Source organism: Brachycentrus maculatus, unplaced genomic scaffold (assembly GCF_059751285.1).
Source record: "Brachycentrus maculatus isolate JH-2025_06_01 unplaced genomic scaffold, ASM5975128v1 h1tg000262l, whole genome shotgun sequence".
Taxonomy (NCBI): domain Eukaryota; kingdom Metazoa; phylum Arthropoda; class Insecta; order Trichoptera; family Brachycentridae; genus Brachycentrus; species Brachycentrus maculatus.
Window position 1 is genome coordinate 178,786 of NW_028281013.1, and position 14,465 is coordinate 193,250.

At 30.5% G+C, this 14,465-nt stretch overlaps 1 protein-coding gene across 1 annotated transcript in view; it reads left to right on the forward strand.

Moving 5' to 3' along the window:
- Syn (synapsin) overlaps nucleotides 1-14,465 on the forward strand; it is an 89,755-nt gene that overhangs the window by 67,071 nt on the left and 8,219 nt on the right. Inside the window, exons 10-11 of the mRNA XM_088266153.1 lie at nucleotides 12,365-12,457; nucleotides 13,021-13,133. Coding sequence (XP_088122279.1) covers nucleotides 12,365-12,457; nucleotides 13,021-13,133 — 206 coding nt within the window. The remainder of the gene's footprint in view (nucleotides 1-12,364; nucleotides 12,458-13,020; nucleotides 13,134-14,465) is intronic.

The window sequence follows — 14,465 nt, forward strand, 5'->3', positions numbered from 1 at the left end:
ACCTAAAAATGCAAACTAACACTACTTTGTTCGGCTTAATAGTGAAAAAATAACACACAAATACTGCACTAGACAGCAGGATCGTCAAACGGTCAAATAAAAATTAAGAAAATACATCTTCTAAAGCCGAAAATATTTTACAAATATAAGTAATTAATAAAAAAAAAATTAAGTAAATATTTTTTTAGTAAAAATAGAGAGAAAATTATAAGCAAACATTTTGAATTGGCACAAAACTTTCTAGAAGATCTCGAGCTTTATAAGAACTTCAAGATTATATTTCTGATCTGTGAGTCACACAACAATAAGGCAATAATAATATGACTAATAACAACAGCGTTACATGTTATAAAGCAAATATTTATAGGAAAACTCAATTATATACCTCAACTCTATTTATAATGAATTGTTGATAAACATACAAATCTATTTTAATGTAATAATTTGAAGGTACCAAATCTTATGAATTAATCAACCACAACATTATAATAATATCTAATTGTATACTAAGAGTTTTTTTTTCAAAATTAATCAGAGATTTATTTGAAAATTTCACGCGAATAATTGATGTAGAATCTGCTGAATAAATCCATTAAAAATCACACAACTCTAAAATTTTGATTTTTTATGTGAATTAAGTGGTGTATGATTTTTTTACTGCCATTTTCACAAGTATTTTTATTTTTATTTGTTATTAAGATAATATGCCTCGGCTTTATGTATTATTGAGAGAGAATTAAAAAAAAAAACAAAATTTGTTAAAACTATAAATGAGAAATAAAATTGAATTTGACAGTAACTAAAACGCACATCAAAAATCAGTATTGAATTTCGACTGTCATGTTGAGATTTTTGTTTGGAAATTCGTAACTAAATATTTGAACATCATTTCATTCTAAAATGTAAGAATTTGTCGCTCAATTCAGTCCAACAGCATTTATACGAGTACCTACGTTTGATTAAAAGCTTTCATCCAGCAAAGCTATTAAAACGCGAATAATTGCCACGCTTGGAGCGATTATTTATACGAGTATGTATATTATTTGTCACACAGTACGCGACTGAAATTTGAAGGTTAAATACCTTAATGCGCTTCATTCATAATAGCATAATGCAAAACGTCATAAATATTTCGAATCATATCTCGGATGGTTATTATAGAATGTCTCGAATACTTCGGCGGGTTGCCAGAATTCCAAATATTTGGTATGTTTTCATTCAATAACAAAACCTCATACTTCAATATTGGTTTGTTTCGAGCGACAGATTGCTTAGACTTTTTTAACATAATTCACTCATATATATGCGTATCATATTATTATTCCGGTCCCCAAAACATTACTGTCAGCCAAAATACCACTATTTTGACAATATTCTTTTAAATTATCACTCTAATGTTATGATCTGCTGCATAAAGATAAGATTTAACAAATATATTCCTTCGTACAGCAATATAATCAATAAAAAGTATTTTTGTGTTGTTTATACGAAAATTTGTTTTATAATTTTATTCATCTCTTCTGGATATAAAACAGAAAATGAAAAAAAAACCTCAGTTCAATACAAATATCATATAATACATGTTTGTACTTACATTCGTAGGAACGTGGATTTCTTTAAACATATATTCGCTGAATGAGAGAAAAGGAGTTGTTTTTTATATCCGCCCATTTGTTCGTCCTCAGATACAAGTAAAAAAATCTTTCTATTATTCAAGCTGTTCGGATGTATTCGCTGGCACAAGAAACCGAGTGAATTAAAGTTTTGTTTATATATCAAGTGATTGACTAACAAATCCGTCTGGTAATTAAATTATTTATGGAAAAAACAAAAGGGTTGTCTTGTACTGATACCTGAAAACCTACTATTAAAAATCGTTTAAATCCGTCAAGTAGTCTATAAAACGAAGAAATGTATGTATAGAAATGTAGAAATGAAAATACGTAAATGGCTTTGTCACCGGGAAAAAAGGTTAGAAAATTATTGGAATGAAGATAACCAATTTTATTATTATTTTGTTAAAATGCTCAAAACGTTTATAATTTTATTTTGATTTTTATAAGTTATTGGTTTATAGCTATAATTATTGTCATACTGCAATTTTTCTTCAAATGATTACTGTTGAAAACGCGACTACCAGAAATAATTTTCCATATATGGTAATCCCAAACAGTCAACAGTCAGCAGTATAATAATCTTTTCACTTCTTATTCTTGAAACGCTTTGAACACATTTTTGCATCGAGTCATGTAAAGGAATTAAGCTTATTGCCGGCGAAGGAGTTGTATTTTTAGACGCGTGACTTACGATATTAGACTAAATTAAAAATAGCTTAAACCACATCCGACATCCGCATAACAGACATTTTTCATTTTTCATAATGTATGAGAAGGTATGTAAACAACGGACGTAGGTTCTCTACGTATGGATTTATGATTAGTTTTAAAAGCAAATAATCAATGAATAATACAACTATTGTGGGAAAGGATATTCCAAGAACAGTAAACAATTAGTAATTGAGATAACGTAATGATCTATATAATAAAATGAGTAAATATAGCTCCCACATAGGGTTAGTGTAGTGACAACTTCTCTACAATATTTACATATATACTCGTATGTTACGTGCTATAATTAAAGGAACTAATCAAGATGTAAAAAATCATAATACAGAGGTATCTCCATGGTAATCCTTATTAGTCGTTACATTTTTTTATGTGTCACAAACAAGAAAATTAAATTTATTATTTTCAACAAAAAAGTCGAAAGGAATTAATAAATGGATAAATCTTATTCGTGCAAAATACAAGATTTATTAAAAACTCGTATTTTTTATATTTTATCCATTGAGAGTGGAGATATTTTTTTAAACAATGACATTCAGGCCTATGAACGTTTTTATCTTTATAAAAAAACATCAACGCCATTTTTTTCAATTACAAAAAAATCTCACCTCTGAATTAGATAATTAATAAATAATTCCACAGACATTATGTATCAAGAAATTCAACAATATTTGAGAATTTCACATTTACATTTTGGTAAAAAAAATAACTGTGGGTAATAAATAAAATATATACAGTTTAGACAAAGATAAGTAAGTAAGTAGTGAATATTTATTATTTAATTTATTTTAGACATAATATTTCCTTTTTTTCTTCAAGCCCTTATCTGAACCCAATGGGGCATAGGTTACTGCGTCTTATCGATGCAGTGCTATTTTAGTCGTTAATTACATGAAGGTAAGGTAATAATTCCTATGCTTCAGGTACCATTCCAGATTGATATTAAAGAAAAGTTAATGTGAAAATCACGTATATTTATTTTTAGCCTCCTGCGAATCGAAGCCGGGACCTTCAGTACCCCGTGCCCAATATCCGATGCATATTTGTATGAAAAATGTTTAAATATGCATAACATAAACGTAGAACTAAATCATGATATGAGAAGAAAAAAATATAGCTTTGATGGATTTACGGAAATGAATAACCCAATTTTTGGTGACATTGCCACTACTTGGCGGAGATCTCATTAAAAATTATAACCGCCCGTTTCTAACCTTGCAATCTTGTTACGCGAGTAGCTGTAAACTGTAAACCAGTGTCATATATTGTGTCTTGAATTCAGCAATTTGCCAACTATCTATTCGTAATGTATCACATTTTATGTTTGGTACATTTTTTATGTGTCTACTGTCCACACGGACTTCTCAAATTCTACATAATATTATGTATTATTGAAAATTATAGTATTCCTCCGTACAACATGGTACTGGGATCTGTCAACGTAATACACTTAAATATTGACTGCTTAGTGTCAGTTTAGTGTATCTACATATCTCTGCAAAATTTAATAAACTTAAGCATTATGAGCATTTTGTGGTGTTAAATAAATTGTTATTATGGGGAGTTGCAACTGAAACATATTCGAATATTTTTGACCTCTCGTGTATGTCATTTTGACACTAAGCATACATTTAAAATAAAATCATTTAACGAACCGAAATTCCATTTGACTTTTTGTCATCATACCGATATTCTTTTCGTTAGTATTATATAATATATTATATACATGCACTACTACGCGTCGCTATTTCTGGAAGATGAAATCTTTAGCATTGTTCTTTAAGGTTTTCTAAACTTCGACCCATTGCGAATATATAGACCTGTTCGTGAATGAATAATGGTTTTTGTGTGTCCAGACGATTTATGTTGTGACCAAATAATACTTACAGCAAAAAAATGCAAAAGGGTAACAGTAGTCGGTAGTAATATTTATTCGTGGACGGGTGAAGCCATTCCAAATATTTTAATATTATTAAAAGTAATGTGTTTTACAATACAGAAAATATAATTTTGTTACAACATGATCGTTGGGTTTTACTTTTTATATATGTTTTAGAATAAAAACTACTAAATGGAACATAACTGCTAAAACCAAATTAAGAATATAAAAATTAAAAAAACACAGGCCTAAGATTTTTCTTACTTCTAAAAGGGGTCGTCGCCTGCTTCTGTTGTGCTTCATTACCATAAATATTAGAAAGGTTGGGTGTAAAAAATACTGGTGTATTAATAATAAAACAGCAGAAAAAATATAGAAAACCAAGGGCTTTAAATTTTTAAAAAAATACGTGTGAAATAATATTAACGTATACTTATTCAACATTAAAAGCAAAATAGAATATTTACACAAAATTTGTGTATTTACTAGAATATGATCATAGCCACCTACCGCCTACTACCGCTGACCTTGTAAATACACTCTACAAACATAATTATAACAAGATTAATGTTATGTTGACAGACAAATCATTGACCTATAGTTGGAATTCACATTTCTACTAACCGCGGCTGGGTACTGCGGTCGATTCCTCTATAGGCTTATCGTACCTCGAACGCGAATTCAGGAATGTGATTCATTACTAGGACGACGTTCATCATATCCAGTATCCAGCTCACTGCTGCTACTCTTCCAAGTATCCGATAGACTAACATACCACTGGTTTGATGACTGGTGACTCCATCACATCTGATGACGCATTATCGGCATTCTGTTATGTCTATGGTAATTCAGATTCCAGATCGAAATGATTGCTAAAATCATTCCAATGGGAGAGACAGTGTTGTTCAACCTGAGTTCATCGGGAATTTTTAATGATTTTTTTGTGGAAACCTCACATGAACGAAACAAAAAATTATGTTTTTTGAGAGAAAAAAAAACAATTAACTCACGAATTTTTTCGAGGAAAATTTCTAAATTACCATTTCCATGTTACCTTAACTCTGTTCATACAGTTACGACTTATTGGCATTCATAATCTCGATTTTTCATTATCATTATCATTAAGTTTAATTTTTCATTATTACTACGAATTACGTTTACATATTTCACTACTGCGTAGACGTAGTGTTTAATGTCACTACTATCACTGACATCAAACCGTTTAAACAAGGCCTGCTTTAAGTTAGTAATTACTCAAAGTAAAAACCAAAATTACATTTTTAACATCAAAATATTAGAACGAAAAATTGCAAACATTCAAGAGTACACAACATAAAGATCGACATTGAGAAACATTTTAATTTTGAGGACGGTAAAATTGAAGCTATAAATATAAAATCTATTATTATTCGAAAAGATATATGCTATATATACCATAATACTACAATATATTAGGTACATAGAAGTGACGACTCGTGCGGTATGAGGTCATCTTTTTGGTACAGAATTATTTGTCCGATCTTCAGATTTACCTCACACTGAAGAGTTATAAATAGTGATTACGTGATTGAACATTACAGATAATACGACTATATTACATAGAGATGGACATGTTTACTCAAAGATGTCGAGTATTTGTCACATTATGTAGCCGTGACCAATTATTATCATCACTCATTTTAAAGTGGATTTCTGATAGCAGTTACAGAGCAGCTGACTATTTGTGCACATATTGAATTAAAATGTGATTTCTGGAAAAAAGTTTCTTTAAACGATGACCTTGACGATTTCTAATACATATAATATTTTATTGGATCTGTTCTGCTAAAGCTATAACGGAGAATTTTTAACATAACGAAAAACAGCAAAATTTACTTAAATACAAAAATATGGCGACTGAATAAATAGCCTTAACCAGTAATTCGTATGAAGTAATTAAGATAATAAATGTGATAAAGGATCAAATTAGAAACACATTAATACTCACCAATAGTCATGATATCGTAGTCATACAGGAGAAAGTGACCAAGTGCATTTTTTTACAAAAACGTGATCATTGACTATTTGATATCTTACTAGCTTAATATGGCTCAGAAAAAAATCCCAAAGCATTTTAAACATAGAAGTATAATATATTAGAAGTATAAAAAATGACTAACTTCATTGATGTTTATTTTCTTGCAAAGTAAAAGTGACTTAAATGGCCCTCCTAAACATTTTACGTTTTGTCAGTTGGTCACTTTCTCCTGTCAACTACAATATATGTACATACAAACATACAATTTTACGTACCGAACTCTAACAATTTCTATTTTATCTTTAAACTAGTGCGTAAATAGGTACAGGTACATGTATTTACGTAATATATAACGTAGAGCCAGGAGTAGAATATCTATTCGTTTCATGTATCTACTTTTTAAAACACAAGTACGTATTTTATGTAATAGAATAAAGCAGTGAAGAAACGTGGACCTACAATTGAACACAAGGAAAATTAAGAAACAAGTTGCGCTCGTTTGTTTACATCACTATCCGACGGTCACAAAATGCGGTGATTTTGCATATTGGCCAAAATCCAAGCGGATTCTGTTTTCCATCAATGAGTCTGGCCACGTTCCGGTACTGTACATAGGGCAGGGCAGATAGGATCATCGCGGGCGTGCTGGCGAGTGGGGGTGGAAGGTGACACCCGACACCCGGTGACTAATAGCTAATCGCCGAAAGTACTGCCAGACCACAGTGCACCAGGAGCGCAGAGCGTGGAAGAGTAGGAATGCGTGCAGAAATGCAGTGTGGCTGGGAATCGGACCGAGTGGGCGACATTGCGCCTGCGTAATGAAATCATTGCTAATCCTCTGGAATCTTCACCATTTTCCAGGATGCTCTGGAATAATGTACTGAAGAGGCATAAGTACTTTTAATTAAATATTACATATTTATTCCTTCATTTATTTATTTAAACATACATAAATCACATATAAAATATACCCGATAAGCAATTTTCATTACTCATTTTGGGAGATAAGGTTAACAAGACTGAAAAACAATTTTAAAGTAACAAATAAGAAAATACAAGGCAAAATGTAAGGTGTAAAACAATACGGTACAGTAAAAAGACACATAAAAAAATATAAGGTAAGAAGCATATTTAAAGGAAAGAAATGAGAAGCATATTTAAAGGAAATTTAAAGGAAAATATAACTTTTCACTAACACAAATATCTTTCCATATGGTATTTTTTTCAGTTCTTCGATCTCTGATTGGGTTCTATTTTAAATTTTCAAACAGCTGGTTAATTTGGGTATTGACAATAATTTGGGATTGCAAGGACCTTACTTCAAACTTAGATTGTTTATCGGCTCCACAAGTATTTTACTATTGTTTTTTTTTAAATATATTCATACTTAATATATGGTGTACTCGTAAAGAATTTTTTTGAATCATGGAACAACTACTTGAACGAAATCATAACACAAGTTAAGTATTCCAAAATATATAGATATGAACATATGTTATCCCAAGACAATAGTAATATTGTCAACCTCAAGCGGTTTTACCTAAACAGAGAATTCATTTCTTAATTTTTATAGGTACTGTGCTTGCGTGTTGATATGATTTAACTTTTTTTTAAATTCATCGAGAGAAAAAAACCAAGTGTTTTTATGGAATCCGGTAAAAATATCATCCCAGATCATTATATAATTTTTTCAAATTATTAAATATTCTGTTTCGTAGCTAATAGAAAATAAATAAAAGTAAAACACATGGTATTTAAAAATGAGGTATGATTTTTTTTAAATACCCCTTTTTATATACAATGTAAAAGAGGGAATAAAAGATATTTTAACTTAACTGATAAATTTAGTTTTTTATGGGAATTAGTAATGTTGAAAGTGACACTCGCAAAGAGAGACGATTAATAAATTTGAATGCCACCAAATAAGGTTAAGACCTCCTTGTAGGATTTGGTATCCAGGAATAAATTTGATAAGGATATTTAAAATATATACTTGTACACGGTATATGTTTGTATAATAATAATTATACGTATAAGTAAATTACCTTAAAAATCATTCATGACTAAATTTATCTCGGATTGGTTTAATCAAATTAATATTCGATCACACTCATAAAAAGTACCTTTGTATACACACGAGCGAATATGTAAATATCCGTATAATATCAACAAACAGAAAAATCCCAACGAGAAAATTAAGTTATGTGTTCATGTCACGTTTGTGGGTGGGTACTTATGAATTAAAAGTTATCAAATATTTAGACTTCAAACATTACTACGTGAAAAAAAAACTTTTATCTACACTGTTTTAACAGTAGCTGGTTAGGTATATATTATATATAATATATACTGTAAAATTTTAAGTAGGTAGGTTTAAGTCAGTAGTCGGAATAATCGGTGGGTATGTATGAGGAGATGCATGAATGTGGAAAATTCGAAGATTGTTTATTGACGTGGTGTTCTATTCTCTCTGCCTACCCCTGCGGGGAAGAGGCATGATGGTTAGATAATTGTTCTAATAAAAAAATACATTAAAATTCAATGTTTTTCGTTTATTATTATCTACAAGTATGTAAATATATATTTTTTAATATATTTTATATAAGTATGTATAATATATATTTTATGATGTGCAATATTTTTAACCAAAAATATCTTCTTTTTCCGATGGCCTTTTTCATTTGAATTATTTAGAGGAATTTATGAAATTCAATAGATTTCAATTGATTTTTAATGGAAATTTGTCGTAAAAGGAAGTCATTCTTCGTTTATTACGCAATGGACAATAAATATACGTTTAGCATTAAGGAATTAATTGAATCGGCACGCAGCGTGACCTGAATTCATTCATTGTTATAGAAATTCATTACTTTATAAATTAACGATAGCGAGAATGTTTTTTCTTCTTTCCCAAAATGAAACATACTATAGATATGTATGAAAAAACACAGGTACCATCTGTCTACTGAATTCAAACATATTAATAAGACAACATTTTGAGTGGGTCCAAATATTTGTTTAGTAGTGTGGTTGTCAATAATGGGTAGAATTGGTGAATGTTACACTGTGTAAAGTGATCACCTAAACCAGCCTATGACGGTCTTCAGCCCCGTAAATGCCCAGACTTCCATATTCTTCTTCATCTTTGATGAGATGTCAAAAAATAATACCACGATTAATTGTTTGTTTATCACGTGTTCAGTGGGCCATCTTTCTTTTCACATTTCCTCTATGTCGGTTTCATCTGCCACCACTGTTCAAATAGGTTTACGGGATTTAAGCCTCATTGGAGGTGGAGACACAATTCTGGACCACTATTACGCGTCTTTTGTTTTTTGGTTCGAAGATATTGCTTCTTGCAAAAGACAAATAATTTAACATATAAATATGTAAATAAACATAAATAATTCAATTATTCAACATAGTGGGTCAATTGCTTGGTTTCCACATAAATATGTTTTAGAAACATACATACATATCCTAATGTGTGTACGAACTTCGAATAGATGCATATATAAATATAACAAAAGAGCATTGTGGTATGGAGAAATTAGAACCACAGCACTGTAAAACGAATGAAGCGATGACCTATACCCATATTGTCGCTCTCCTGGCTAACTGTCGTAACCGACTTTTTTATTTCCATTCGGAACACTTTTGTGTATATTTTCTTAGCGTTCATGTTTTCACTAAGTCATTAGACTTGCCTTTATTTTTCACTGATCATCACACATCGATTATTAAAACATTTTTGTATCTGTTTAAAAAATATTAATTACAAATATAACTTTAAAACTTACTTTTTTACACTATCTCGATTGAAAGAAGACAAAGTCAATTTTTTAAAGATGCCTGCTTCCAAACTTATGTTTTATATTTAAGATGAAATTAACTGTATTAACCGGCGCCATGGCGTAGTTGGGTAGACACTTAACTGCGAAACTGGTGTCGCGGACTCCATTCCCGCCAAATGCAAAATAATTTTTGAAAAAGTATTTATTATTAATTGGTCTGGGTGTTTGTGATATATTTTTCACTTTAATTTCCCTATCCTTAATATCCTACCTGCAGACAAGCCTCTAAAAGTAAAGGCTTTGTGGGTTATTCTTTTTTTTAAACGAAAACACAAGAAGCTATCGCTATTTGTACGAAGGCAGATACGGCTGTTAGTCAGGAGAGCGATGGAATATTATATAAAAATATGAAGTATACCTTCAAAGTACATTTATATAGCCACATTGTACAATATATTACGACGTTGTACATTTAAAATACTGCTTTCACGTGAACACCGTGAGTACTGCATCTGGGTGATTCATGCCATCGGTCCCACCCTTTTTTTCTTGGAAACGTGACGTGAATGGAAGCATAAAATCCTCTCTAGAACGTAAATAAACTATTCTTCGTTGGTAATTACATTTTTCGGGATATAATAAAAGAAGCAAACGAGATAAAAGCAACTTATTAATTAATTTTCGCCTAGCTTTAGAATTTTATAAGGGAACATGGGTCTAGACTCTACACTCTAGAGCTAGAGGAACATTATTGAAAAAGGCTTTGAAAAGGTTACACTAAAATATATCAAACATATTCAAAACACTAGAATTGTTTTCCTTTTATAATTTAAAGAGCGTGGATTTTATTTTAAAAATGAAAGTAAGTGAAATAAAATGTCATGTAATATATTTTCAAAATAGAAAATGAAATGAATAGTTTCATGTTAAAATTCAATCATATTTTTATAAAATATTGAAATTATTTGATTTTATCGTACATTTAATTATGTGCATTTAATTATCGTACATTTAAAAAACAATTGTGATTTATGTTTTAAAGACAATAACTCTTTATGACTGTATCAATTTTCTGTCAGTCGTAAAATCAAATTTAACAGTTGTACATTTACAACAGAAATTATTTAATTTTTTGAATTTTTAGTCATTTATGGCATTTGTTAAAAAAAGTCATTGTTGCTTAATTTTGAATTATCCGTTTCTCAAGAAATCTTTTATCATGCCCTTACATAATAATTTACATCAACATTCAATAAAATACAACTTAGTAGACTCAAAAATCTGTGTTTGATTTAAAAATGAATACACAAATAATATAATACACTTAGTGCGTATGTTTCTAACTACATAAATAGACACATAATTTTACAACATATGCACTTATTCAATGAACCGTTCCATTTTGAACGTATTAAGTTTTTTTTATCTAAGTACCTCGAAGCTTTGGCAACGCAATCCGGATGTCCCGGAAATGATTCGATGTGACGTCATGACGCTGACTATTCCTCGGAACACTGAAGTAACAATAACGTGTAATTAGTTTCTTTGTTGTGCGTGCCTACGTCATACGTCATACGAGATCACATCACTCGAGAGTAAAGATATTGACTGTACAGCATCGCCTACGCAAGAGATTAGTCGATAGAAGCCAGCGGGCGATGTTTTCTGGATCGGTTTTCAACATGTAGATATGATGTATATAAATGTACATATATAATAAGTATATAAACATATTTTTATTCATTAAAACCCGATGGCGCATAGGGTACTGCATCATACAAACCCAAAGTGATTAGTCCTCCGCATCAGGTACACGCTTCAGTCCAGGGTAATATTAAAAAAATATTAGAGTGAAAAAGTCATTTGTTAAAAGTAATTCCACCTCCCCTGGGAATCGACCCCGGGACCTACAGTACGGTTGTCAAGCGTGCTGACCATTACAGTACGGAGACGCACAAAATATACACACATAAAAATATACACATTTCATTATTTTGATAAAAATCTTATCATTATTTTATAAAACATACAGAGGTAGGTACTAAGGAATTGAAGTAATACAACATAAAGTATAGTTAACATGAAGAATATGAACTGCATAAATTCTAAAGTCACGACGTGCTTATCCTAAGCTCACTCTTCCTTCTATTGCTCCATCTGTGTCACTTTCAATGCACGCTAAAACGACTCCTTGTGTATCGTTTTATATTGTATAACTTATACTTATAAAATATTGACTGAAAAAAATATTTGGTCGAAATTGTTTGATTACAATAGTTGAGATTTTCAATATTATATACATTAAAAAAATCTTTTTTTTTGTCCACAGATGTCAGTACCGCGGTTTCCAGTGGTTCTCAAAATTGGGCATGCTCACGGCGGAGTAGGAAAAGTCAAGATTGAAAACAACTCCGATTTCCAGGTATTATTAAATATACTTTTCGGCCCATAGTAAAATAAAATTATGTTTAAAGTGTATCGCCCCCTTTCTGTCAAAAAAAATCTTGTTGCCCATCATAGCATCGAAAATCTCAAAAATTTTGAAAATATTTTCTATGGGTATTATTTGAGTAAATTAGTGCATTGCGTATAAAGGTGGGTACTGACCGGAATGATTTCGTCGTAACGTAACACGTTACGATGTGAGCATTCGTATAGTCAGTACAGCGAGCCGAGCTACTCGCCGCTCGTTCCGAGTACATACTTCATCCGAAGTCGGATGCTCGCCGCGAATGTTACGTTACGTCGAAATGCTCCACTCAGTTCCCACCTTAAAGAGAGCTTCTGTAAAATTCATATAAAGAAGTAAATATAAACATTTTGTTATATTTAGGAATACACATTATATTATAGAAAGCGTATAAAATATTTTTTGATCTTTTAAAGAGCTGATATTCACCGATGCTGAAAAAATAATACTAAGATTAATGATATACGATGTTGTACATATATCACTCATTTTATGAAAGCTTATTAATCTTTCAGGATATGGCCGGAGTGGTAGCTATTTCAGGATCATATTGCACAGTAGAGCCTTATATTGATGCGAAGTTTGATATTCACGTGCAAAAAATCGGATCTAACTACAAAGCTTTCATGTAAGTAACATACAAATGTGTATCCATGTTTTATTTAAACAGAGTCCTGGATTTAAAACAAGTATCTACCGCTGTTACACACATATCAACAATATTAATAACTACATTAGGAAAATCCAATGCTTTTTCTTAAAAAATCTTTAAATAACATTAAGTAGGTAACTACCATAATAAAAATAGTAAAACAAGCCGATGAAGCAAGAAATCACAATGCAATTAACCAAAATAAATAAAAGACAAAATATAGACACAAAAAATTCGTTAATAAAATAAGATTAAGAAAAAAATATATAAGTCTACTGATGTACCTGTTTGAAGATGCCGATTAATGGGTGAAATCTCTTATTGGTCAAATCAACAAGAGAATCTTATACACAGTAAATATAAATACAAAAGTCATTAAAAATTTAGAACCTCTGATATTATAACACTAAAGTAACGAAATATCGTATAATGAGATTTAAAGAATAGAATTATAAAATTTTTATGATAATACCGTTCAAGAAACCTGTTAACTTCATCCGCAATATCGAATTCCAGATTGAATTAGCGAAATGCTTTAAAAAATCAAAATATTCTTGGCGTACCTAGGCAACGTGTTTTTAATCATAATAATTTTAATGAATTTAATGTTTATGTTTTTTTAAAGCGCTTACGCTTTGTTCATGGAAATTTGTATGTGCGTATATATGTAGGTGGACATGGAATAATAAGTAGATAATATTACACATAAAATATATTATATATATGAATTAATGAGTTAGAAAACGATTCAGTCATGATGAGGGTATTATTATCAGCCCGAGGTTATAAAATTTATATATTTAAGATGTGAGAGTTTATTTACCCCCCAATATACCCCCATAATGCTAAATGAAAGATACATAAATTCATTCGATGCCTTTATTATTCTTTAATCATTATCATGAGCTATGGTAGAGAAGAAGTTTTTGTCCTCAAAGTAAATAAGTTACTGTAATTTAAAAAATTAAATTAAACCATGATTGACAACATTGAGATAATTATGATAAGTAGATTTTTACACGTATGGGTGCCTGTTTGAAATCAACGTTGAAATCGTATTTTAAAAATGTGAAAATTAAACTGCCCGCTTCATTTTCTTTGGTACTTGTTACGATATGTTTATGCACAGTTACAAATTAAAAAAATATATTTATTGTGATTCCTTTTATTGTAATTCCTTACGAGTAAAATTAGGAACGAAACATACTGAAGTAAATAAAACGTATAAATATCTTGGTGTTTACTTCGAGTGAATTCGGAGCACGATTTTTAGGATTGTCTGAAAATATAGCGTGACACTGACTCGGA